This window comes from Molothrus aeneus, chromosome 23 (assembly GCF_037042795.1).
Source record: "Molothrus aeneus isolate 106 chromosome 23, BPBGC_Maene_1.0, whole genome shotgun sequence".
In the NCBI taxonomy this organism is placed as follows: domain Eukaryota; kingdom Metazoa; phylum Chordata; class Aves; order Passeriformes; family Icteridae; genus Molothrus; species Molothrus aeneus.
In genome coordinates, this window is record NC_089668.1 from 1,990,039 (window position 1) to 2,014,859 (window position 24,821).

Below are 24,821 nucleotides of genomic sequence, written 5' to 3' on the forward strand. Positions count from 1 at the left end.
GGAGTAAAAAAATATGTTTTTTTTTTCTTTTCCTTTTAATTACATCAGTTATCAAAGAAAACGACGACAAAAAAAAAGCAGTGGTAACAAAAATACAAAGCTCTGAGGGTTTCTCGTTTTTTGTTTGTTCTGTAATAGGCTGAGAGCATCAGTGCAATTGTTTTAATTTAACTTCTGCTCTGAGTCCCTGCTGGCAGCATAGGAGTAGGCTTTGCCCAGCACCAGGCGGTCCCGCAGCAGCTTGAAGAAGGCGTAGTAATTGCTGAAGAGGATCAGAGCCAGGGAGATCGTCTGGTGCCACTTCTCCGAGGAAATCAGCGAGTAGAGCTGGTAGAAGATGACAGCTCCTTCCAGCAGGACCAGGATGTTGAGGATTCGGAGTGGTTTGCTGAAAAAGAACTGTGGGAGAGCGGGGTGAGGCACCGGGCGGGAGGGGAAAGCTTTGGGTGAGGATTCCTCTGGCTCTGGATGGAGTCACCCTTGTGGCACAGGGCTGAGATCCCACCCTGGGCACTGAACCCCCCCAGCTCCACCAGCCTGAGGTGTCCAGGCCAGCAGGAAGGAGCAGGACCCTGCTGAGGTACCCCTGCTGCCGGGAGGGACAGGGGGGCTTACGTGGAATCGGAAGTGGGAGACGTCCGAGGGCACGGCCACGTTGTAGTGGCCCACGGCCTTGTAGACGTTCTTGCTGTGCTTCACCAGCACCCCCTGAGGCCACATGCACTCCTCAGTCCACCTGCAGGGAACAAGAGATTCCTTAATTCCACCTGTAGGGACCAAGAGGTGCCTTAACCCCACCTGCAGGGGACAAGAGATTCTTTAACCCCACCTACAGGGGACAGGAGATGCATTAACCCCACCTGCAGGGACCAACAGATTCCTTAACCCCACCTGCATGGGACAAGAAATTCCTTAATCCCACCTGCATGGGACAGGAGATTCCTTAATCCCACCTGCATGGGGCACTGGGCTCTGCTGCCTCCCCAGCAGCAGTGAGGAGTACGGGAATTGTGCTCCCAGTTTGGAATTGTCACCATGGCAGTGACAAAGTGCAGGTAGCTCTGGCCAGGAGCAGCAGGCACCTTGCAAAAAATCAGCTCTGCCCTGGCAGGGGACAGTGCCCAGAGTGTTTGTGCTGCTGGATGTGTCAGCCAACAACTCTGCCCTCACTTTTCCCTGGTTTATTTAAGGCTGAGCTCCCCACCCACCCACCCAGCCAGCAAAAGGAAAACTCCAGGAGAGAATTCCTTACTGATGCTGCAGCACGTTGGAGCAGAGGGCTGGGTCCACCTTCTGCCAGCAGCCCAGGTGTGCTGCAGCTTTGTGGAGCAGGTCACAGTAGCGTGCAGGGAGCAGGTACTGCATGAGGATCACCGAGGTGCTGATGGAAACCAGCAGGAAGAGCTCACAGGACCAGCGTTTGTCGTAGTACTGAGTGTTCTGGGGGGACAGCAAGGTGGGACAGAGTTTGGACACTGTGGGACAGCCTCACCTGCCCGAGGTGTCGCCACACAAAGCACTCAGGCAGGTAAAACGAGGGCTCTGTGTGGAGCTGTTGATCCTGCCTGGAAAGGAAGAACCCACATGGGATGTGGGATGGAGAATTCCTGCAAAATATTTGTGCCATCAGCACCAAAAGCAGGGAGGCAGCTCCTGATGCTCAGCTGATGGAGCACCAGCTCCTCAGGCAACAGGGACAGCCTCACCCCATTCACCACCAGACATTCAGAATTCAGTCACCACAAGCAAGGACTGTGACCCCTCTCTGTGCCACAATCACCACAAGCAAGGACTGTGACCCTCATTGTGCCACAATCACCTCAAGCAAGGACTGTGACCCCTCTCTGTGCCACAGTCACCACAAGGAAGGACTGTCACCCCTCATTGTGCCACAATCACCACAAGCAAGGACTGTGACCCCTCTCTGTGCCACAGTCACCACAAGGAAGGACTGTCACCCTCATTGTGCCACAATCACCACAAGCAAGGACTGTCACCCCTCACTGTGCCTCACAAGCAAGGACTGTGACCCCTCTCTGTGCCACAATCACCAAAAGCAAGGACTGTGACCCCTCTCTGTGCCACAGTCACCACAAGCAAAAACTGTCACCCCTCATTGTGCCACAATCACCACAAGCAAGGACTGTCACCCTCATTGTGCCACAATCACCACAAGGAAGGACTGTCACCCCTCACTGTGCCTCACAAGCAAGGACTGTCACCCTCACTGTGCCCCAGTGTCCCCTCCCAGCCAGGCCTCACCTTGACAAACCACACAGGCACGAAGGCCACGTAGTAGGCACTGAGCATGGAGCTCACCAGCACCTCCTTCATGCGCCAGTTGAAGTCCATCTTCAGGAACTCCACCTCGTTGCGGATCAGGTCGGGGGACAGGCAGCAGGCGTGGCTGGGCATGGCCTCCATGCCGTACATCTGCCTCGTGTGCTGCTTCCAGGTCTCCTTGAGCACTGTCAGGTAGTCCCTGCCCCTGGCTGTCACCTCCCCCGTGTCCCTGGGGCCAATGTTGGTCACCTGGGTGAAGAGCCCGGCCTTCCGAAAGTCACAGTTCAGCTGGAGGAAGGGGATGTACATCCCAAACCTGGAAAGGCACAGAGCTCAGGATCTGCCTCCCATCCCACTGGGATCCCATCCCAAACTCCCCTGTGGGGTTCAGGAGCTGGATGAGTTCAAGGTTTGGAGCAACCTGGGATAGTGGAAGGTGTCCCTGCCACTGCTGAATGATCCCAAACCGGTCTGGGATTCCACGATTCCAAAGGGAAACTCCCAAAAAGAGCTCTGAGCTCAAACACAGGCAGCAAATCTCTGGAGATGTTTCCCCTTGCAGCAAATCCCTGCGGATCTTTCCCCCTGCAGCAAATCTCTGAGGATATTTCCTCCTGCATCTACCAGGGAGGAGGGAACTCTTTCCACTCCCAACATTTCCTTTTGATAGGTACCAAAACCCAGGAGCTGTTTGAATCCCTTCACCTGGCAGAGGAGCCCAGGAACAAAGAGAAAACAAAGCCCCGAGTTTTGTGAGGGCCATGGGAGAAGCACACAACCCTTTTCATGAGTAACAATTAATGCTGACATCAAGCTGAAAGGGGGCTGAGTGTCACAGATGTGTCCTGCCACCATGGAATGTGATACAGCAGGAGGGAGAGGTGCAGGGTAAACTCTGTGTCCATGCACAAGCCCAGGTTGCTCCGAGCCTTGGAGACTCCCAGCTCAGAACCCCAGAGGGCTGCAGGGAGCCTCCCCCTGGATTTTGGGGGGATGCCCCATCCCTGAGGCAGGAATACTCACGGGTAGCACAGGAAGAGGAGGTTGAGGAAGGAGTAGGTCCTGAAGAGGTGGATGATGGAGCGACACAAACTCCAGCCCGTGCCCGTGAGCACGGCGAAGCGAGTGAGCACCAGGAAGATGGAGCGTGGCAGGGAGACTTTGCCACTCTGGGAAGCCTGTGGGACACAGGGCACAGCTGGGCACAGCTGGGCACAGCTGGGCACTCCCTCTTCTTAAAGGAAAAATACTGTGTAAAACCATAGCTAAGAAGGAAATGGCAGCGCCCAGCTGACACCAGGACAGGGAGGGTTTCTGGGGAATCTGGGCTCTCCAAAACCTCTGGAATCTGGGCTTTACTGCTCAGGGAGTGAGGAGAGATTCCAGGTAAGGTGTGGGAGTCACCATGCCCAGCACACTCTCCTGGCACCGCTCCCCATGGGATGCTGCCACAGTGAGCATCCCTGGCTCTTCTCTAGGGAAGGCTGGAGTGATGGAGAGAGCAGGAAAAGAGGCAAAAGGGAGGAGGGAATCAGTCACTACAGTGGCTGAGACAGAAATTCAGAGAGTCAGAGAAGGACACAGACCCAGGAGGTCGGGGGAGCTCAGTTCTGTTCTCTGCTCCTCTCACTGGAAACCTCGCCTGGGATTCTGACTTAGGAACACCACAGAGGTTTTTAGGGAAGGATAGGGGGGTTTGGAATGGCAAAAGGGACCCAGAGCTTTACAGATCTCCTGGAGGGAGAGCCCTGACTTTACCTCCTTGACGACAGCACCGATGAGGCGCCGTGCCAGGACGATGGTTGTCACCGTCAGCACGTTGAAGTCAATGAGGTGAAAGTTCTGTGGGGACAAAACCCAAATGATTCCATTTCCATCAGCACCAGGAACCCGCATTCAACACAGAAATAGTCCCAGATTATTCTCTTTGGAGAATCTCTCTTCCAAGAGAATGCCAAAAAGACAACCAGAGCCCAAAATGCGGGAAATGGAGCGGAAGGAGCAACCCTGAAGGGTCAGATGAAGTTTTTATCAAACATTATCTCTAAAACTTAAGATTCAGTGACCCAAGGGACAGCCTGGGAGCTGCAGCTGCCCTTTGGTGCTTACCAGGGAGGTGTGAGAAGGAGGGTGGGAGGGTGGGTACCACCACACTGTCTTGTAGATGTTGATGTAGTGGACGAAGAGGGCGACGAGGTGGCAGAAGAAGAGCTGCAGCTCGAACAGGACGCTCCTCTCCACGGGCAGCTCGGGGATCTTGCAGTGCCGCAGGGGGACCACGGTCTGAGCTGCCAGAGGGGGGCTGGACAGGCCTGTCCCCGAGCCACTCCTGCCAGGGGGAGTCAGGAGTGAGCAGGGCAACGTCCTCCAGCTCCCCCCACAGCTCTGAGGTTGATGGGGAAACTCAAGCTATGGGTGGCTGGAACAAATCACAAATCTCAGGCAGATGTGAGCAGGGGTTTGCCCACACAAAGGAATATTTGGACCCAATTTAATTGATATGAAATCCCCTGTGTTGTTCAGAACCAGGGTTGTGTTGTGCTACGCAGTGGCTCTCTCAATTAATTGGAGGCTTTCAGAGATCAAGCTGGTGTTTACATATCTAAGAGTGCTTGAACATGAAAGGCAGAGCAATTACACACAAGCCCTTGTTCATTCTTCACCTTCTGTTCACCTGAGGAGGAAAAACGAGTTTAGCCAGAGGAGCCTCTTCCTGTGTGAGCAGGCACAGGATCCCAGACTGATCCTCTGCATCAAAGGGAATTAATATCTCCAAGATTGAGCTGCAATCTCTAAATAAAAACAGGCAAAAGAATCTGGGTGTGGGCCTCAAAGGAACTGCAGAGCACAAAGTGTCCCTGTAAACCCCCAAATTAAATTGTGGATCCAGGGGGATGCACGGGGATCAGGCCATGGTTTAAAACAGCAGATGGAGAAACTAAAACAAGGCCATGAGTGAGGGGAAACCTGAGGAGTCTCCCTGAAATGCCCAGATTCCCAAAGTCAGGGTGATTCAGATCCTCAGGACTGACAAACCATGGAATCACAGAGTGCTTTGGGCTGGAGGGGACAGCAAGGATCACCCAGGCCACGGGCAGGGACATCCTCCCCTATCCCAGGCGGCTCCAAGCCCCACCCAGGTCAGAGAATGGGATGAGATTTAAAATCAGGGAATGGGATGGGCTTTAAAATCAGGGAATGGGATGAGATTTAAGATGAAGGAATGGGATGAGTTTTAAGGCTGGGGAATGAGATGGGCTTTATGGTCAGAGAACGGGGTGAGCTTTAAGCTCAAGGAACAGGACGAGCTTTAAGGTCAGGGATTGGGACGAGTTTTAAGGTTGGGGAATGGGATGAGCTTTAAAATCAGGGAATAGAACAAGCTTTAAAATCAGGGAATAGAACGAGCTTTAAGCTCAAGGAATGGGACAAGCTTGAAGGTCAGAGAATGGGGTGAGCTTTAAGGTCAGGGAATGGGATGAGCTTTAAGGTCAGGGAATGGGATGAGCTTTAAGCTCAAGGAATGGGACAAGTTTTAAGATCAAGAAACGCGATGGTCAGAGAATGGGACGAGCTTTAAGCTCAAGGAACAGGACGAGCTTTAAGGTCAGCGAATGGGATGAGCTTTAAAGTCAGGGAATGGGACGAGCTTTAAGACCAGAGAACGGGACAAGTTTTACGATCAAGGGACAGGACGGTCAGAGAATGGGACAAGCTCTAAGCTCAGGGAACAGGACGAGCTCTGTCAGCAAGGACCACGAGGAACCCCAGCCCCGGTGCCGTACCTGGTGCGGGAGCGCACGCCGGTGACCGAGGAGCCCGAGGAGTGGCCGGCGGCGCCCGCGGCCCCGGGCTCGCACAGCGGGGTCCGGCAGTAGGAGCTCCTGTTGGGACCCCGGCGTCCCCCGGCCATGCCCGGGACTGAGGGGGGTCCTGGCTGCTCACTGCGGGCTGGGCTCGGCCCCCACCACTGCAGGGACACACGGACAGGGGCGCAATTAGCGGGGATTCATTAGCATTTCTTAGGGAGCCTCGCTGTCACCACCCCGTCAGTCCCAACTTCCCCAAATTCGAGTTTTGGAGCCCCTTGCTCCAGGATAACCCAAATTTTCTCCAAATTTGATTTTTGGAGCCCCTTGCTCCAGGATAACCCAAATTCCTCCAAATTTGATTTTTGGAGCCTGTCACTCCAGGATAACCCAAATTTTCTCCATATTTGATTTTTGCAGCCCGTTGCTCCAGGATAATCCAAATTTTCTCCACATTTGATTTTTGGAGCCCTTTGCTCCAGGATAACCCAAATTTCTCCACATTTGATTTTTGCAGCCTGTCGCTCCAGGATAACCCAAATTTCTCCAAATTTGATTTCTGCAGCCCGTCGCTCCAGGATAACCCAAATTTCTCCATATTTGATTTCTGCAGCTTGTCACTCCAGGATAACCCAAATTTCCTCCAAATTTTATTTTTGGAGCCTGTCGCTCCAGGATAACCCAAATTTTCTCCAAATTTGATTTTTGGAGCCTGTCGCTCCAGTAAATCCAAATTTGCTCCAGGACAATCCAAATTCACTCCAGGATAAACCAAATTTCTCCACCTATTTTTTTCCTCTGTCTCTCATATTACCCCAGGTCAAGGATGCAAAATCAGGGAGCTCCAGCCTTGCTGAGGTGCTGGGAATTTGTCACTTTACAAGGAATTCCATCTGCATCCCCTGTGGTGGAATCATCAGGGTGTGTGGTCATCCCTGTTTTCCATATTAATTAGCATTTCTTATGGAGCATTCCAGGCCTCACTGTCACCAGGATAATCGCAATTTCCCCAAATTTAATTTTTGGAGCTCATCGCTCCAGGATAATCCAAATTTCTCCGAATTTAATTTTTGGAGCTCGTTGATCCAGGATATTCCAAATTTCTCCACCTATTTTTTCCCTCTGTCTCCCACATTTCTCCAGGTCAAGGATGCAACCTCTAGGAGGGGTTGAGAATTCATCACTGTACAAGGAATTCCATCTCCATCCCTGTGGTGTCATCCCTGTTTTTCAGACTCGAGACATGCTCAACAACTGGCCCCAAAAATTCAGAAATTTGGGATATTTTGCTATCATTTTGTGTTGGAACTGAAGGTTACGGCTTTTTAAAATTGTTATTTTATTTTTGCCTTTTTAAGATGGGGAAAAAAAAGCACATTTTTAGGCTATTTGCTGTTTTATGTTTTGATGGCACTGAGGTCAATGGGGTGAGTCCAAATTCAGCTTTTCCAGTGCTTGTTTGCCACACACAAAACTCATCCCAAGCTTTTTCAAACTTCCTCTGGATCCTGTTAACCTCAGGAGAATCCACACCAGCGATAAAAAAAAATCCCCATTTCCAAGTGAAATCTGAGCTGTGAGGGAAACTCAGGCACATTCCTTCTCCTGGTGGATCATTTCCAGCTTTGGAATTTGCATCTGGAGCCACAAAATGTGTGCTGGAGGTTTAGAAACCGATCCCAAGGGAGTTTTAAAGAGGATGTTTTAAAGCTGAGCTCGGGAGTTCTCCAAAATCCCCGTCCTGGAGCTGGGTCTGGAGGGAGCTGCTGATTTTAGGAGATGCTGGGATGGTTTTGGGGAACTCTGGGAGCAGTGGAAGCTTTGAGGGCAAACAATGGGGGAATTTGGGGTCCAGGAAGGAGCCACGAGGCTCCAGGAGGGAAACTGGAAATGTGGGGGCTGTAAAGGGAAATTTGGGGGTAAAATTTGGGGTCTGGGGGAGCAGCAGGGGCTGTGCAAGGGAAATGTGGGAGCACAGGTGGGGCTGCAGGAGAACCCTGGGGGCCACAGGAACTCTGAGGGAGCTGTGAAGGAGAAATCTGGGGGCACAGGTGGGGCTGCAGGAGAACAATGGGGACCCCAGAAGCTCTGAGGGAGAAATTTGGGGGCTCTGAGGAGAGCACTGGGAGCTCTGGGGGAGCTCCGAGGGAGAAATTTGGGGGCACAGGTGGGGCTGCACAAAAGCTGAGAGGGCCCCTGGTGCTCTGAGGGCACACCGGGACCCTCAGCAGCTCTGAAAACCCCACCGAGCTACTCCGGACCCGCCCGGGAGCGCCACGGAAGGCTCCGTGAAGGCTCCGTGAGCGCTCCCCGAGCCCGCGGGGCTTTGAGGGGCTCCGGGCGAGGCCGCGGCGCGGGAGCCGCCCCCCTCCTCGCGGCGGGGCGGGGCGAACCGCGGGGCTCTCCCGCGCTCCGCCCGCCGCCCTGGCCGCTCTCCGCCGGCTGCCGGGCGGGTCCCCCCCCCAGCCCGTTCCGCCTGTTCCCCCCCGGCCGCGCTGCCCCCGGCCCGGCCTCCCTCACCCATCGCCGGCCGCCGCTCCGCCTGCGCCGGGCACAATATGGCGGGCGGGGCGCGACGGCGGCCGGCGTGGGACAAGCTGGTGCGGGGCGAGAACGCGCAGAAAACCACGCCCCCTTTGCATGTGACCACGCCCATAGGACCACGCCCATCGGGCAGCGCGGTGTCATCTCCCGGTGTCACCTCCCGGTGTCACCGCTGCCAACGGCAGCAATCGCAGCCGCCAGCTATCCTGGCAACCCGTTATGGCAGGGGATGAGTAATCCCTGGCACCTGCGCGGCTCCACCTCCGCTCCTGGAGGGGTTTCAGCATCTCTGCAATTTTGGGGTTTTTTTCCCCAATTATTTGCTGGGCTTTGTGGGGTTGGTGCTTCAGCACTGATGGTTACACAAAGATGAGAGGCAGCCCTGCCTGTGCTGGAGGAAAATCGGTCCTGGAATGAATGGACTTGCAGAAAGACAAAATTTGCTGGTTTTTTGGTATTTATTTTTTTGGCTGGTTTGGAGTGTCCAGCCCTGGAGGTGTCCAAGGAGTGACTGGTCACAGAGCTTGGAGGGCTTTTCCAAGTTAAATTGATTCTGGGACTGTGGAAAAGCATCAAAAATCAGGAGTGGCCACACACCTGATGTTTAAGGGAATCCTCTAAAGGTACCAGGATATCCCTAAAAACGCAGTCTGGCCAAAAAATGTATCTGGAATGTGATGGATGAACCTTTTTTGGTCCAAAATCGGTGGTAAAATTCCAAATTCAGCGGTAAAATGAACACCTCCATCGGGAAACAGTTTATATTTCAGTTTTCCAACAGGCAGCTGGAGATCCAGGGGAGTTCCCAGGATCCAAGGGAGGCTCTGGTGTTCTCCAACACTCCCAAAAAAAACCTGGCAGATTCCCATTTTCCGCTCACAGCAAACAGAGCTTGAACCCATCCTCTGGAATCAGCTCCCTCTTGGCAAAAGGAGCAAAAGGAGCGCGGAAAAACATTCCCATGGAAACATATGGAGGGCTCAGCTGAGCTGTGCTCACACCAGGGAGATTCCTGAGGGGAAAAATGAGGGAAAAACATCTCCATGCCAGCTGGGAGCCCCCTGGACACTGCCCAGCCTGCAGGAATTCCACCCACGGCTCATCCGAGGTGATGGAGTCTGATCCATGGAGGAGAAATTCCCTGATCCATGGAGGAATTCCCTGATCCATGGAGGAGAAATTCCCTGATCCATGGAGGAATTCCCTGATCCATGGAGGAGAAATATCCTTAACCACAGAGGAGAAATTCCCTGATCCATGGAGGAATTCCCTGATCCACGGAGGAGAAATATCCTTAACCACGGAGGAGGAATTCCCTGATCCAGGGAGAAAGAATTCCCTGATCCATGGAAAAGAAATTCCCTGATGCATGAGGGAGAAATTCCCTCATCCATGGAGGAGGAATTCCCTGATCCATGAGGGAGAAATTCCCTGATCCACAGAGAAGAAATTCCCTGATCCATGGGGGGAAATTCCCTGATCCATGGAAGAGAAATTCCCTGATCCATGAGGGGGAAATTCCCTGATCCATGACGGAGAAATTCCTTATCCATGGAGGAGAAATTCCATGATCCATGGAGGAGAATTCCCTGATCCATGAGGGAGAAACTCCCTGATCCATGAGGGAGAAATTCCCTGATCTATGAGGGGGAAATTCCCTGATTCATGGAGGAATTCCCTGATTCGTGAGGGGGGAATTCCCTTATCCCTAGAGGAATTTCCTGATCCATGGAGGAGAAATTCCCTGATCCAGGGAGGAGAAATTCGCTGATCCATGAGGGGGGAATTCCCTTATCCCTAGAGGAATTCCCTGATCCATGAGGGAGGAATTCCCTGAGAAATTTTCCTCCCCAAAGCTCTAGCTGGAGCATTCCCTGCTCTCCTTTTCCTCCTCCAGGGTCTCTCCAGGCTGCTGGAATCCCCCTGATCCCAAATTTTCTTTGGGAGAGCAGCAGGAGGGCTTAAGGAGGTAAAAATGCACATTCCAGCTGTTTTTTTTTTTTTTGTTTTCCTTGGCTCTGCTTGTGGCAGATGCTCTCATCTAAAATTCAGATTTGTTCCAATCCGGACAGGGAATCCAGCTGTGCTCTCCAACTCTGCTGATCCAAGCTGGAATTTTGGAGGTAAAAGATCAAAACCACTGTGCCTTCAGTGAGGCTGGGAGATAAAAAAAATCCCAGAAATTCCCATCCCTGGAGTGCTGGGATAGTGGAAGTGGCCCTGCCATGGGACTGGAGCAGCTTTAAGGTCCCTCCCACCCCGGAGCATTCCCTAAATCCATGATTCCATCGAATGAAGCTCGCAGCCACTGGCTTTATTGAAATAATGCAAACAGAAAATGGAAAGCAGGGGTAAGGAAGGGGCAGGGGGTGAGGCTCCTTCCAGGAAAAGCTGCTGGGGACACCTCTGGAATTCCAGCTGGAGCGTTTTCCTGGGATTCACTCCTCACAAAGGACAAAATCCAGGTTTGGGCCAGCTCAGAGCAGGGCCAGGCTGGGGTTTGACACCTCAGGGCTGCACTGGAGGAGCTGCTCCCACTCAGGGAAAAGGCCTGGGTGCCACCATGACATTCTCTAAAAAATCCCTTTGCCAGGATTTTTCTCCTGAGAAGCTGAGAAACCTCAGAAAAAAAATGTAAACCATGATTATCTGATTGCTTGGAATGTGGTCTGGAGGTTACCAACAAGTGCACCTTTGATTGGTTCCATGTTAATTTTTTTTTAATTTAATGACCAATCTCAGGCCAGCTGTGTCAGACTCTGGTCAGTCACGAGTTTTTATTCTCATTCTTGTTTAATCTTCTGATGTCTCTTTTTTTCTTTCTTTAGTGTAGTTTTAGTATATATATTTAGTATTTAGTATATATACTAGTTTTAGTATATAATATTCTTTTAATATAATATCATAAAATAATAAATCAGCCTTCTGAGAACCTGGGGAGTCAAATCCTCATCTCTCACCTCACAAGCACCACAGCAGCCTGGGAAGATGGGAATGCTGAGCCATGGAGCAGGGGGCTGTTCCCAGCCTGACAAAACCAGGATTTTGTTGGGAAACACTCAGGAGATGTGAACAGAGCCAAGAACAACGGGGGATTTTCTCTGGATCGGGGTCATGCCCAAAATCCTACAAATAACAAGATGTGGATGGGAAAACAGGGAGAGGAGGAGATCCCTGGCACTTGGGAGCAGAATTCCAGCAGGGAAGGGAAAGTTCTGCAGGTAACTGAGGTGACTCAGGCTCCCAGGAATCTCCATCCCTCCCAAATCCCTGCCTCACCCCGGAATCTTTGGCTGCTTCTGAAGCTGAGGGGTTATTTTGGGATCCCAAATGAGCTCTGGCAGCCTCCAGGGCTAAATTCTGCCTGGAAAAGTGCTGGGAGAGGGAGGGAGGGAAGGAGGGAGCTGTCTGATCCAAGGGATGTTTGCAAAACACTCCCAAGCCCATCCAGTTATTTCAATATTTTCACATTTCCATCCTTTCCCCATCAGCATCCCACAAAAAGCAAGGCACGAGCTGGGTTATTCCACAGGCAGCAGCATCACAAGATCCATTTGGGAATAAATTGCTTGCTAAGAGATGATCTCTATCAAATCTTTTCCACTTGATCTAAAAGCTGGGCCTATTAAGGAGAGAAATGGGAGAGATTGGTGCATTGCCATAAAAAATTGATGCTCCAATTCCACGGGAAATGAAGATGGATTTGATAAGCACAAATCCAGGGCTGTTATCATTTCCCTCCTGCCAGGAGGGAAATTCAATTTTCAGGGAATTCAGGGTGAACTCCCTGCTGAAGCATTCCCACAAATTGGCTTTTCCCTGTTCCTTGATGCTCCTGAGGTAAAAGAGAGCTTTATAATCCCTTATAAAATTAAGATTTATCCTTTTATGTCCCGTGCTTCGGTTGGATTTGGGCTTTTCCAGCATTTCAGGGGTGGATTCCTTGGTGGTTTTAATTTGTGGAGCTCAGATTTCCAGGGGCAGCATTTTGGAATCCCATAAGGAAAGGGGATGAAGGAATTGTGTCCTTGCTGATGTGATCATCTCCCTACCACTCCCAATCATCCAGCAAAGAGATTTTTTTTAAGGGAAATTCAATTTTCAAGTGCAGGAATTCAGGGTGAACCCCCTGCTGCAGCATTCCCACAAATTGGCTCTTCCCTGCTCCTGATGCTCCTGAGTAAAAAGGGCTCATTTGGGAGCTTTATAACCCCCTATAAAATTAAGATTTATCCTTTTATGTCCCATGCTCAGCTTGGATTTGGGCTTTTCCAGCATTTCAAGGTGGATTTTTATTTGTGGAGCTCAGACTTCCAGGGGCAGCATTTTGGAATCCCATAAGGAAAGGGGATGAAGGAATTGTGTCCTTGCTGATGTGATCACCCCACAACCACTCCAAATCATCCAGCAAAGAGATTTTTTAGGGAATCATCCCCTCTGCTCCATCCCTGAAAATGTTCCAGGTTAGAGCAACTTGGGACAGGGGAAGGAATCCCTGCCCATGGGAATGGGGTAAGATTAATCTAAATCATCAAGCCAACAACCATCAAATGCTTTCCAAATTCAGATTTCTGGCCCAAAACCGCTTTCAGCAACTTCCAGGGGGTGCAAAGCAACTTCTTTTGTCTTTTTCGTGTTTTTTAAAATAAATCTAAGCTTCACAAGCTCAAAAAATTTTTGTTTTGTCACGAGAATTACCGAAAAAAACCATCATTTTTTGGGGTTTGAAAGCCCCAAAAATCACTGTGGGGAGATTCCCTGGCAGGATTCCATCAAAGCCACTCCCAGCAGCCACATCCCATTCCAGAGGCTGTGCATGAGAAGTGGAAGGGGTGGGAAGTGGCCAGGAAAGCTCCAGCAGCCTGGAATTCTTCCTGGATTTTCCTGAATTGTGGCCTCCAGAGGGAATTCCTTGAGCATGGGGGGGGAAAAAAAAAAAATATCCCAAAGTTTGGGAAGCACAGAACCTTCCAGAGCTGCCATGAAATTCCTGCGTGCCAAAATCCCTTAAAATCCCCCCAAAAATCTCAGCTCAGGAGCCTCCTCCACGCTGTGACCTCAGGGGAGCAGCTTTCCCCTTTGGTTTTTTGGTGTGGATCCAAGGGAAAAAAAAGAAAAAAAAAAAAAATTGGAATTTAGCAGCTCAGATGGTGCCACCCCCACGCTGGGAACTCAACAAGGGGTTGTAAAAAAATCCCCCAAAAGTCCAAACTCACCCAGCTGGCGCTGGCCCTGCTCTTCCTCCTCCTCCTCCTCCTCCTCCTGTTGAGTCACGGGCCCCCAATTCCTGCAAATCAAAGGAAAAAAATGGTGAGGATCCTCACAAAGAGATAGCAGAAAAAAAAAAAAAAATTAAAAATAATAAAAAAAGGGAAAAAGAAAGAAAGAGATTCCTGCATGCAATTACACATGAAGGAAAAACATGCAAGTTCAGCTGAGCTATGGACATTTCACAGGAAACAGCAATTCTGGGGGGGCTAAAAATTGAGATTTTCAAACAACTGAGCAGAATTTGGTTTTTTTTTTTTTTTCTTTTTCTTTTTTTTTTGTTTTGGCAGTAGCAGGACTAGCTTGGATTCATGTTCATTTTACATCTTTTGTCCTTTAAAAAAATCCAGGGTATTTAAAGATCCCTTTTGGCCCACATTCCATCCCAGTGCATCTGCCAAGGGCACATTATTAAAAGTTATTGCTAATTTATGCCACGTGGGTTGGTTTAAATGTTTATATTTAAAACATCTTTTTTTTTTTTTTTGGTTGGTTTTTTTTCCCCTTTTTTACATTAAATTAACATCTGAAGGGTCGGCTGGGTAAGAAGTTTACGTCACAGGTTTATGGAAAAGAGAAATGTGCTGGATTAAAATCAGACATTTAGGGTTTTACCTTTCGGGCTTTGCGGTGCCTGTTTTACACATCCTGAATTCTCCTGCTGATAATTTTCCTTTAAAAGGGGGGGCATAGGCTGAGCTTTTCATCACATTATGCCCTGAAAGCTGACTCCAAACCAGTGTTGAAAATTCAGTTATTTGCATTTTAATAACAATCTACAAATACAACTTTTGTGCGTTTTTTTTTTTTTTTTAAATTATTTTTAAATATTCCCCTCGGTTCATGCGCTGCAGTTTTTGGTTTTTTGTTGTTTGTTTTGTTTTGTTTTTTTTTTCCCTAAAATTTTATTTTTCACCCCCGAGCAGTTTAATCCTCTCCCCCTAAAATTCCAAATTCATCTGCTGGATGGGAAATAACAAACCACGAAGCATTGATTTTTAAAAATAGAAATATATTAAATATCTCTACATCCACACCCTCTCAGAAATGATTTAAGGAGCAGCTGCAGCACCGTCCACCAACAAAAAAAAATTCATTTTTAAAGTGGTTTTTCCAAGGAAAAGCTGCTTGGAAGCATCATCTAAACCAAAGGGGGGGTTACAGAAAGGAAATTCCTTGGAATTCTCAGCATTCCTACTTAAACCAGCTCTGGAATATTCTCTGAGGCCACCTGAAATCTGAATCATCAAGCAAAAAACAATCAAATGCTTCCCAAATTCAGATTTCTGCCTCCAAACTGCTTTCAGCAACTTCCAGGGGGTGAAAAACAATTTTTTTTTCTTTTTTTGTATTTTTCATATTTTTTAAAATAAATTTAACCTTGACAAGCTCGAGAAATTTTTGTTTTGTCACGAGAATTACCAAAAAACCACCATTTTTTTGAAATGCCTCCACGGTTTTAAAATAAATAATAATCATAAAATAATAATAATAATAACAAAAAGACAAATTAAGTTTAGCATGGATTTAAAGTCGTTTGCAAAAAATAAAAAAACCTCCAAAAACAAATGACAATTCATCACATTTACTTTGATTAAAAAAGGACTAAACTTTATTGACAGATTGAGACAGACATTTTGACACGTTTTGAGCTACCTAGTTAGGCAGACTTTACACAAAATGTAGCATTTTTCTCTTCCAGAACAGAGTGGGAGGACAGTGTAACAAATCCAATTAGGACTTTATATCTTATGTACAAAGTGAAATTTGGGGTTGGTTTTTGTCTGGTTTCTTGTTTTTAATTTTGTTTTGTTTTTTTTTTGTTTTAGAGCTGCAGTGTCCCTTTTTATGCAAAGCTCGTGCTGAGATACACTTGAAGTGGCTGGGACTGCTTGAAATTGAGATTTTTTTGGGGTGAGGTTGAAATTTTCATCAGATTCTCTGCCCCAAAGGGGCTACAAAAAATCAGAATTTTACAGGCCTACCCATGGAATATTCTTTTTATCAAACACTGGGTAATTTGAGCCATATTTTGGTTTTTTTTTCCCCTTAAAAATTGTTAATTTAGAATTAAACTAAAACCCCTTTCCACTGGAAAAATATTCCCAAGCATATCTCAACACTGCAGGGGGGGCTAGATTTCAAAATCCACATAAGAAAAGTCAATTTTTTACCAACCTAATTTTTCTTTTTAAGTCAATTCTCTTTAAAAAATGCTATTTAATTTGTTTGGAGGATCCTTTGAGTTAAAATTTAAACTTCAAGATTCACCAGCCATCTCCTTTTAAAGGTTTGGCATCTGAAGTTATTTTTTTGTTGTTTTTTTTTTAATGGTGGCAGCCACTACTGTTACATTATGATTTTAATTCTTAAAAAATAACCCTGAATTTTGAAATGTAGCCTACTTTGGGATTCTGCAACTACAACCTTTATGGGTTCCTTTAAAACAAACTTTAAAAGTTTTAACAAAACCTTAATTTCAGAACTAAGCAAAGCATGTCACTTTTGGAAACTAACATTTTTTTTAACTTGCTTTTTAGGGTTTTTTTTGTCTTTTTTTTCCTTAAAAAAGGTACAGTTTGGTTTTTTTTTGTTTGTTTTTTTTTTTACCCTAAAACAACAAAGAAAGAAAAGCCATCTACACACTGAAAGAAGAAAAAAAATAATAAAAATAATAAAAATTAAAAAGTTTTTTTTTTGTTGTTTTGTTTTTTTTTTTCCCCTCTAAATCTATTTAAATTCATCAAGAAATCACTACATACAGAAGCCAAAATGCAGGGTGAGGATGGAGTGGGAGGAGGAAAAAAAGGGCCAGGAAGAAAAACAGGGAGACAATTACTTGTCTGCTGTGGGTAAAGCAACGGGAATCCCGGGAGATACAAGAACCAGTAACAAGAGTTTGCTCCTAAATTGGGATTTTTTGCCCCGTTTTTGGGGTCAGTAGCGGCCGTAGGGGTGCTCTCTGTAGCCCCCCTTGACTGGCCGGGCTGGGGGGGCCTTCAGGGAGGGCCGGGTTCCATTCCAGTCATCTTGGCCTGTGGGGAAAAGGAAGAGAAAAAAGGTCAGGGTTGGGTGGAGGGAGGTGGGGGAAAGGGGCTGGAAATGGGGTGGGAGAGGCAAAAGGGCAGGTGGGGATGGGGGAGAATGGCTGCTCAAAATAGGTCCTGATCCCCCCAAAACAGCTCCTCAAAACAGGTCCCACAAACAGCTCCTGATCCCCAAAAGCAGCTCCTGATTCCTCAAAACAGCGCCTCAAAACAGCTCCTCATTCCTCAAAAACAGCTCCTCAAAACAGCGCCTCAAAACAGCTCCTCATTCCCCAAAAACAGGTCCAGATCCTCAAAAACAGTTCCCCAAAACCAGCTCCTGATCCCTCAAAAGAGCTCCTCATTCCTCAAAAACAGCTCCTCAAAAACAGGTCCCACAAACAGCTCCTGATCCCCAAAACCAGCTCCTGATTCCTCCAAACAGCTCCTCAAAACAGCTCCTCATTCCTCAAAAACAGCTCCTCAAAAACAGCTCCTCATTCCCCAAAAACAGCTCCTCAAAAACAGGTCCAGATCCTCAAAAACAGTTCCCCAAAACCAGCTCCTGATCCCTCAAAACAGCTCCTCATTCCTCAAAAACAGCTCCTCAAAACAGGTCCCACAAAACAGCTCCTGATTCCTCAAAAACAGCTCCTCAAAACAGGTCCCACAAAACAGCTCCTGATTCCTCAAAACAGCTCCTCAAAACAGCTCCTCATTCCCCAATAATAGCTCCTCAAAAACAGGTCCAGATCCTCAAAAACAGGTCCTCAAAAGAAGGTCCTCATTCCTCAAAAACAGCTCCTCAAAAACAGGTCCCACAAAACAGCTCCTGATCCCCAAAACCAGCTCCCCAAAAACAGGTCCTCATTCCTCAAAACCAGCTCCCCAAAACCAGCTCCTGATTCTTCAAAACAGCTCCTCAAAACAGGTCCTCATTCCCCAAAAACAGCTCCCCAAAAACAGGTCCAGATCCTCAAAAACAGTTCCCCAAAACCAGCTCCTGATCCCTCAAAACAGCTCCTCATTCCCACAAAAACAGCTCCCCAAAAACAGGTCCAGATCCTCAAAAACAGGTCCTCAAAAGAAGGTCCTCATTCCTCAAAAACAGCTCCCCAAAACCAGCTCCCAATCCCCCAAAACAGCTCTGCAAAACCAGCTCCTGATCCCCAAAAACAGGTCCCCAAAACCAGCTCCTGATCCCCAAAACAAGCTCCCCAAAAGCAGCTCCTGATCCTCCAAAATCCAGTTTGTGATCCAGCAAAACAGCTTGACCAAAATCGCTCCTGATCCCCAAAACAGCTCCCCAAAACCACCTCCTGATCCCCCAAAACAGCTCCTCAGAACCAGCTCCTGATCCCCCAAAACAGCTCTGCAAAAACAGCTCCTGATCCCCCAAAATCCAGCGAAACAGCTCCACCAAAACAGGTGCTGATCCCCCAAACAGCTCCTGATCCCCCAAAACAGCTCCCCCCAAACACCTCCTGATCCCCCAAACAGCTCCTGATCCCCCAAAACAGCTGCTGGTCCCCAAGGGACTCGTTCCAGCCACATGGAATCCCACCTTTAAGGGGAGCTTTGGGAATTTGGGATTTCACCTGGTCTGGAAAATTCCTTGGGGTCCCCTCCCAAATTCCCCGTGTGAGGAGCAGGAAAAGGTTTTGGATGTGCCTAAGCCCTGCCCAGCAACAGCAAAACTCCAGAGTCAGTCCCAGAGCAGCCCTGGGGAGGAAAATGAAGCCTGGCCCAGGCCAGAGCAGCTCTGGGGACAGGGGACAGTGATTCCTTGTCCTTGTCACAGCCAGGCCAGAGCAGCTCTGGGGACAGGGGACAGTGATTCCTTGTCCTTGTCACAGCCAGGCCAGAGCAGCTCTGGGGACAGGGGACAGTGATTCCTTCTCCTTGTCACAGCCAGGCCAGAGCAGCTCTGGGGACAGGGGACAGTGATTCCTTCTCCTTGTCACAGCCAGATGCCATCCCCAGCCTGGACACGGGAACTGCCCTCAAAAAGAAACAAATGCAGCCACAGCTGAGGGCAGCAGGAGGCAGGGAGGGACCTCTGGAATGTCTTCCCAAGGAAGCAGGGAATGGATTCCTTGGTTTATTTTGCTTTTCCGGGTGAACTTTATCCCAGCCCGTTCATTCCCTCACTTTTACCCTCCCAGTTCTCTCCCTGTCCCATGGGTGGGGAGTGAGAGTGGGGTGTGGTTGCCCTTTGGGGTTAAATCACAACATTTTGGCTCAGCCCAGCTTAAATTGGGAGTTTTACATGATTGAGATTAGCTAAGCTTTGCCTACTGAGTCAAAGTGGCTGCACAGAGCCAAGGAGAGGCTCCCTCATGACATTTAAATGCAATTTTGGAGCAGATTTACAGAGTCAGGCTCAGGGTTTGTGAGGATAAAGGAAGCAGATGGAACCATGTAAAACCCAGCCCATGAAAACCAGACTACAGCACAAGTGCTGTGGGTGGAAATCCAGACCTCCTGAAAATATTCTAAAGCTACAAGGAAATTTAAACATTTCCAAAGATAAAAAATGGATTTTTTTGTAAAGCATCACCTTTGAGAAAATCAAGATTGAGAAGAACCTAAACCCACAGAAAAGGTTGTTCAGACCTAAATAAAAACACTCAGTTTTTTTTTATCCAGACATAGGAAAACAACAAAATTGACCAAAAGCAATTCCCAACCCCTCCCTTATCCCCAAATTCCCAGACATACCATAAGCTTCATAGGTTTCCTGTGCCTCCCCATGTCCATAATCATAATATTCTGTATCCCTGCAAAAACAATGAGGTGGTTACACACAGGGAAATCCCATTCCACTGCCACAAAAAACCAGGAAAAGAGAAGATGCTCTGAGCCCTGGATTCCAGCAGAACTCTGCAGCTCCACTGGCTTCAAATGGGATTAAATAAGAGGGGAAAAAAGGGGGAAAAGGCCATGTAGGATTCCTTTGGGAAAAGGGAATCCCATTCACCCTTGGCCCTGGCTGTAGCAGCTCAGGAATGTTTTCATTGGCTTCAAATGGGATTAAAAAAAAAGGGAAAGAGGGGGAAAAAGGGAAAGAGGGGAAAAAAAGGGAAAAGAGGGGAAAAAAAGGGAAAAGAGGGGAAAAAAAGGGGAAAGAGGCCATGCAGGATTGCTTTGGGAAGAGGGAATCCCACTCACCCTTGGCCCTGGCTGTAGCAGCTCAGGAATGTTTCCATTGGCTTCAAATGGGATTTGAAAAAGGGGAAAGAGGGGGAAAAAGGGGAAAAAAAGGGGGAAAAGGGAAAAAAAAGGCGAAAAAGGGGGAAAAAAGGGGAAAGAGGCCATGCAGGATTGCTTTGGGAAGTGGGAATCCAACTCACCCGTGGCCCTGGCTGTAGCAGCTCAGGAATGTTTCCACTGGCTTCAAATGGGATTTGAAAAAGGGGAAAGAGGGGGGAAAAAAAGGGAAAAGAGGGGGAAAAAAGGGAAAAGAGGGGGAAAAGAGGGAAAAAAGCAAGATTGCTTTGGGAAGAGGGAATGCCACTCACCCTTGGCCCTGGCTGTAGTAGCCCTCGTAGCCCTCGTAGCTCTGCTCTGCGTACGTGTCATCGTAGCCCTGTGAGGATGGGGACAGAAAAGTGTCACAGCCCCAACACCATCCCAATGGTGATCCCAGAACCAGGAGTCAGTGGGATCCCAACGCCATTCCCAGCAGTCCTTGGTGATCTCAGCCCCATCTCACTGATCCCTGGCAATCCCAGCACCATCTCAGTGATCCCTGGCGATCCCACTGATCCCTGGTGATCCCAGAATCACCTCGCTGATCCCTGGTGATCCCAGAATCACCTCACTGACCCCTGGTGATCCCACCGCTATCCCACTGACCCCTGGTGATCCCAGTACCATCCCACTGATCCCAGCCCCATCCCACTGACTCCTGGTGATCCCAGTACCATCCCACTGATCCCAGCCCCACCCCACTGATCCCTGGTGATCCCACTGATCCCTGGTGACCCCAGCCCCACCCCACTGACCCCTGGTGACCCCCATCCCCCCACCTCCCCTCACCCCCACCAGCCCACCCCCCACCCGTGGTTAACCCCGTTAATCAGCAGCAATGAACCCCTGCTCACATATTCCTCGTAGCTCTCTGGCACGGGCGGAGGGGGCAGGGGGATCCTCTGGATGCCAGCTGCCCGTGCCCGGGGCGCAGGGGCTCCCCTGACGGCCGGGGGAGGGGGCACCCCCCGGGCCATGGCAGCGCCCCGGGCCAGGGCCCCGCGCACGGGGGCTCCCCGCACCAGGGCACCCCTGGGGGGAGGAGGAGGAGGAGGGGGACCCACCCCACGGCCCCTGTGGAGACACAGAAAGGTTGGTCAGGAGCTGCTGCTGCTGCTGCTCTGGACAGCCCCAGGATGGGGATGTGGCACTGTCCTGTGTTCTAGAGAGCCCCAGGATGGGGATGTGTCACTGTCCTGTGTCCTGGACAGCCCCAGGATGGGGATGTGGCACTGTCCTGTGTTCTAGAGAGCCCCAGGATGGGGATGTGGCACTGTCCTGTGTTCTAGAGAGCCCCAGGATGGGGATGTGGCACTGTAATGCTTTCTGAAAAATCCCCTTTGCTCAGGATGGGGATGTGGCACTGTCCTGTGTCCTGGAGAGCCCCAGGATGGGGATGTGGCACTGTCACACTTTCTGGAGTGCCCCATGATGGGGATGTGTCACTGTCATGTTTTCTGAAAAATCCTCTTTGCCCAGGATTTTTTCTCCTGAGAATCCTCAGCTTTGCTGTTTTGCTGCTTTGGAATGTGGTCTGAACTTTGGGCAGGGAATTTCACTTTAAAGGACCCTCCCACCCACCTGGGATCACTCCAGGTCCCTCAGGACCCCTGAGGACACGGACCCTCCAGGCAGAGGGAGAAGCACCAGCCCATGGATCAGGGAGTGGAGGAACAGTTTTGGTGCCAATTTATCGCCAAGCTTTGCCAGAACGATGCTCTGCAAGGATGGGCACTTCAAGGTGAGAATGCTGAAGGGTTACAGCACATCCACCAGCAGCCAGGCCCTTCCTGAGAGCTTCCTTTATAAAACTATTGATGGGACCAGTGATGGGACCAGTGATGGGACCACTCATGAAACCATTGATGGAACCATGGATGGAACCATGGATGAACCTATTGATGGGACTATCGATGGAACCAGTGATGGAACCAGTGATGGGACCAGTGATGGAACCATTGGTGGAACCATGGATGGAACTATGGATGAACCTATTGATGAAACCATTGATGGAACCAGTGATGGAACCAGTGATGGGACCACTCATGAAACCATTGGTGGAACCATTGATGGAACCATTGGTGGAACCATTGATGGAACCAGTGATGAAACCAGTGATGAAACCAGTGATGGGACTATGGATAAACCTATTGATGGAACCAGTGATGGAACCACTCATGAAACCATTGATGGGACCATGGATGGAACCATGGATGGAACCATGGATGGAACCACGGATGGAACTATGGATGAACCTATTGATGAAACCATTGCTGGAACCATGGATGGAACTATTGATGGGACCACTCATGAAACCATTGATGGGACCATTGATGGAACCATTGGTGGAACCACGGATGGAACCACGGATGAACCTATTGATGAAACCATTGATGGAACCATTGATGAACCTATTGATGAAACCATTGATAGAACCATTGATGAACCTATTGATGAACCTATTGATGAAACCACTGATGGAATCATTGATGAAACCCTTGATGGAACCATTGATGAACCTATTGATGAACCTATTGATGAAACCATTGATGTACCTATTGATGAACCTATTGATGAAACCACTGATGAAACCATGGATGGAACCACGGATGGGAACCATTGATGAAACCCAGCCCAAATCCCGCCCAGTGTGATGCTCTGAGCCAGAATCCCAAAGTCAGGCCTAGCTGAGCAGCAGTTTAAGCCCTGAGACAGCCCAGCTGTGGGTGAAGGCAGCACTCCCAGGGCTGGGATTTTGGGAATACCTTGGCACAGGGGGAGGGGGAGGTGGGGCTGCCCCCCGGCCCCGCCCGGGGACGCCTCGGCCGCGGTTGGGCTCCGGGACCCCGTTGAGATAGGAGAGCTCCAGGAACTGCTCCTGGCAGATATCATCCATCATGTCCTGCAGAAAGGACAGAAATGAGGATAAAAAGAAGGGCAAATAAGGAGATAAAGGGTCAGCTCCAGAGAACAGCTCTGGGATACCACAGCCTGCTGTGCTGCGATGAAATAACTGCACGGGCCGCAGGAAAATCTGCTTTTAGTGGCATTTCCTGCAGCTTTTTCCAAGATTCCAGCCCTGCAGCTCCAGGTGGTGCTCCCAGACTGCCAGGGATGCCAGAAGGATTCATGGGGGAGAGCCCAGGCAGGACTCAGCCCACAGCTCCTGTTTATAGGGGCAGTGAGCCCACAGAAGGTGACCCTGCAGCGCTCCCGTTCCCCAAGGAAAGGGCTGGGATGCAGAGCGTGCCTGGCAGATCCCTGCAGATCCCTTCCCTGGGGACTAAAGGGCCACAGGAGATACCCAGAAGCATTCCCAGTGGTCCCTGGACATCCCAGAACCATCCCACTGATTCCCAGTGATCCCAAAACCATCCCAGTGCTCCTGGAGATCCCAGAACCACCCCAGTGATTCCTGAACCATCCCAGAACCATCCCAGTGATTCCTGAACCATCCCAGTGCTCCTGGTGATCCCAAAACCATCCCAGTGCTCCTGGAGATCCCAGAACCACCCCAGTGATTCCTGAACCATCCCAGTGCTCCTGGAGATCCCAGAACCACCCCAGTGATTCCTGAACCATCCCAGTGCTCCCTGGAGATCCCAGAACTACCCCAGTGATTCCTGAACCATCCCAGAGCTTCCTGGAGATCCCAGAACCATCCCAGTGGTTCCCAGTGATCCCAAAACCATCCCAGTCCTCCCTGGAGATCCCAAAACCACCCCAGTGATTCCTGAACCATCCGAGTGCTCCTGGTGATCTCAGAACCACCCCAGTGATTCCTGAACCATCCCAGTGCTCCCTGGAGATCCCAGAACCACTCCAGTGATTCCTGAACCATCCCAGTGATTCCTGGAGATCCCAAAACCATCCCAGTGGTTCCCAGTGATCCCAAAACCATCCCAGTCCTCCCTGGAGATCCCAAAACCACCCCAGTGATTCCTGAACCATCCCAGTGATTCCTGGAGATCCCAAAACCATTCCAGTGGTCCCTGAACCATCCCAGAGCTCCCTGGAGATCCCAGCACCATCCCGGCGATCCCAGCACCATCCCAGAGCTCCCTGGAGTGATCTCCCTCCCACCAGACGTGCGAACCTCCTCCATTTTTCTCCCCGATTTTAATTTGAATTTTCAGTTTGGAAGAGGCTCCTGCGAGGAGCAGGAAACTCACAGGGACCAGGAATTTCTTGACCTCCTCCATGGCGTGGGCCATGAGGGCGTAGGCCTCGCACGGGGGCCCGAAGACCTCGATGAAGACGTGCAGGTCCATGTGCAGGTGGGCGTACTTGGGGTCCCCCCCTTTGCGCAGCTCCTCCTCCTGCAATAACCACACAGAATTATTAAAAAATGGAATTTGGGGAGAGTTTTTAAATTTAATATAAACCACGCATATAGCTTGCGTGGTTTTGTACATCTGTGTGTAAACACTGAGATAAGATTTTTACTTTTTAATTGTATTTATTAAAAAAAAAATTAAATTTTAATGTTTATTTTTAAAAATATTTTTAGTTTTAAATTTTATGTATTTTGAAATATTTTATTTTAAAATCTATTTTTATTTTATTTATATTTATTTTTATTTGGGTCCCTCCCTTTGCGCATCTCCTCCTCCTGCAAAAACCCCACAGAATTATTAAA

General features: G+C 49.3%; 2 protein-coding genes across 4 annotated transcripts in view; both read right to left on the minus strand.

Moving 5' to 3' along the window:
• On the minus strand, positions 1–16,787 carry TMEM39B (transmembrane protein 39B). Of its 2 annotated transcripts, XM_066564602.1 has the most exons (10): positions 16,744–16,787; positions 13,853–13,923; positions 6,069–6,253; positions 4,393–4,612; positions 4,042–4,125; positions 3,307–3,461; positions 2,263–2,599; positions 1,253–1,440; positions 616–736; positions 1–399 (listed from the first exon to the last, which is right to left on the minus strand). In XM_066564602.1, exons 3-10 carry the CDS (start codon positions 6,194–6,196, stop codon positions 163–165), a joined length of 1,470 nt encoding a protein of 489 aa, XP_066420699.1. In that variant the 5' UTR covers positions 6,197–6,253; positions 13,853–13,923; positions 16,744–16,787; the 3' UTR covers positions 1–162. The 2 variants fall into 2 exon arrangements, with proteins under 2 accessions (XP_066420699.1, XP_066420698.1); XM_066564601.1 differs by lacking the exons at positions 13,853–13,923; positions 16,744–16,787 and adding an exon at positions 8,613–8,633.
• KHDRBS1 (KH RNA binding domain containing, signal transduction associated 1) overlaps positions 10,930–24,821 on the minus strand; it is a 21,923-nt gene continuing 8,031 nt past the window's right edge. The window contains exons 4-11 of one of the 2 annotated variants that reach the window (XR_010784930.1): positions 24,355–24,501; positions 22,948–23,084; positions 21,037–21,256; positions 20,452–20,519; positions 19,652–19,710; positions 16,744–16,939; positions 13,853–13,923; positions 10,930–12,258 (exon numbers count right to left, since the gene is read on the minus strand). Coding sequence is in view for 1 of the 2 variants with exons in the window: in XM_066564603.1 (XP_066420700.1) it covers positions 16,842–16,939; positions 19,652–19,710; positions 20,452–20,519; positions 21,037–21,256; positions 22,948–23,084; positions 24,355–24,501 (729 nt within the window). In the remaining variant the exon portion in view is untranslated. Of the gene's footprint in view, positions 12,259–13,852; positions 13,924–15,488; positions 16,940–19,651; positions 19,711–20,451; positions 20,520–21,036; positions 21,257–22,947; positions 23,085–24,354; positions 24,502–24,821 lie in introns of those variants that run through there. The other variant, XM_066564603.1, reaches the window with a different exon arrangement.